The sequence below is a fragment of the Amblyraja radiata genome, chromosome 27 (assembly GCF_010909765.2).
Source record: "Amblyraja radiata isolate CabotCenter1 chromosome 27, sAmbRad1.1.pri, whole genome shotgun sequence".
NCBI classification, from domain to species: Eukaryota; Metazoa; Chordata; class Chondrichthyes; order Rajiformes; family Rajidae; genus Amblyraja; species Amblyraja radiata.
Window position 1 is genome coordinate 1,684,256 of NC_045982.1, and position 921 is coordinate 1,685,176.

The window sequence follows — 921 nt, forward strand, 5'->3', positions numbered from 1 at the left end:
TCCCCCCATAACCCCTGACACCCGCACTAATTGTAAATGTATCCATCCCTGACAGACATTAGTGGGCATTTGCATTTCCTTTTTAAAAATGAACAAATCATTTTTGCTCCAAACTGCAGAAAATCCGTTTAACCAATCCCTGAAACTCCAGGCTTCTGTCACAGCGCTAGAGACTCTGGTTCGATCCTGACTCCTGGTGCTGTCTGTACGGAGTTTGCACGTCCTCCCTGTGACTGCGTGGGTTTTATCCGGGCGCTCCGGTTTCCTTCCACACTCCAAAGACGTACAGGTTTGTCGGTCAATTGGCTTGGGTAAAAATTGTAAATTGTCCCTAGTGTGCGTAGGATAGCGTTAGTGTGCGGGGGGGGTGGGGTGGAGGGATCGCTGGTCGGTGCGGACCCAGAGGACCGAACCACCTGTTTCCGCGCTGTACCTCTGAACTAAACTGTCAATGCCTTGATTTGCGCGCACTTCCTGTTTGAAACTCCAGTTTCTTGTTTATTTTTGCACATGTTGATCAGCTGGGTGGCTAGTGTTATAGTGTTCCTACTTCACGTTCTGCTTGTACTGATCAAACACCTCGATTACCATTGTCTGTTTTTTGTGTGTGGATAGTATTTCCTGTTAGCCAACACCAGCATAAGTTTTCTCTTTTTTTTGTTTTTTTATATATTAAAAAAAAACATATTTGTTTCATTGATGGGGGAGGGGTGGGGTTAGAGGGGAAGAGAATCTTGCCAAGCCCCACCTCGTGTTTCCCCTGGTATACACTGTATACAGCAGCAGTACAGACAGGGAAAGGTCTGTACTGAATTTGTGTCATCTTCGAGTGTAGTCCTTGTAAGATTCTGCGAGGGGTGTCACTTGGACATGACACGTAGTTTGTGGTGTCACTTCCACGCTAGGTTCCCTTGAAATTAC

General features: G+C 46.4%; 1 protein-coding gene across 1 annotated transcript in view; it reads left to right on the top strand.

Moving 5' to 3' along the window:
* The window catches only part of LOC116988205 (sestrin-1-like), a 43,054-nt gene extending 42,911 nt beyond the window's left edge, over positions 1 to 143 (top strand). Inside the window, exon 9 of the mRNA XM_033044757.1 lies at positions 120 to 143. Within this exon, the coding sequence (XP_032900648.1) occupies positions 120 to 143 (24 nt within the window). The remainder of the gene's footprint in view (positions 1 to 119) is intronic.
* The last annotated feature ends 778 nt before the right edge of the window (positions 144 to 921 follow it).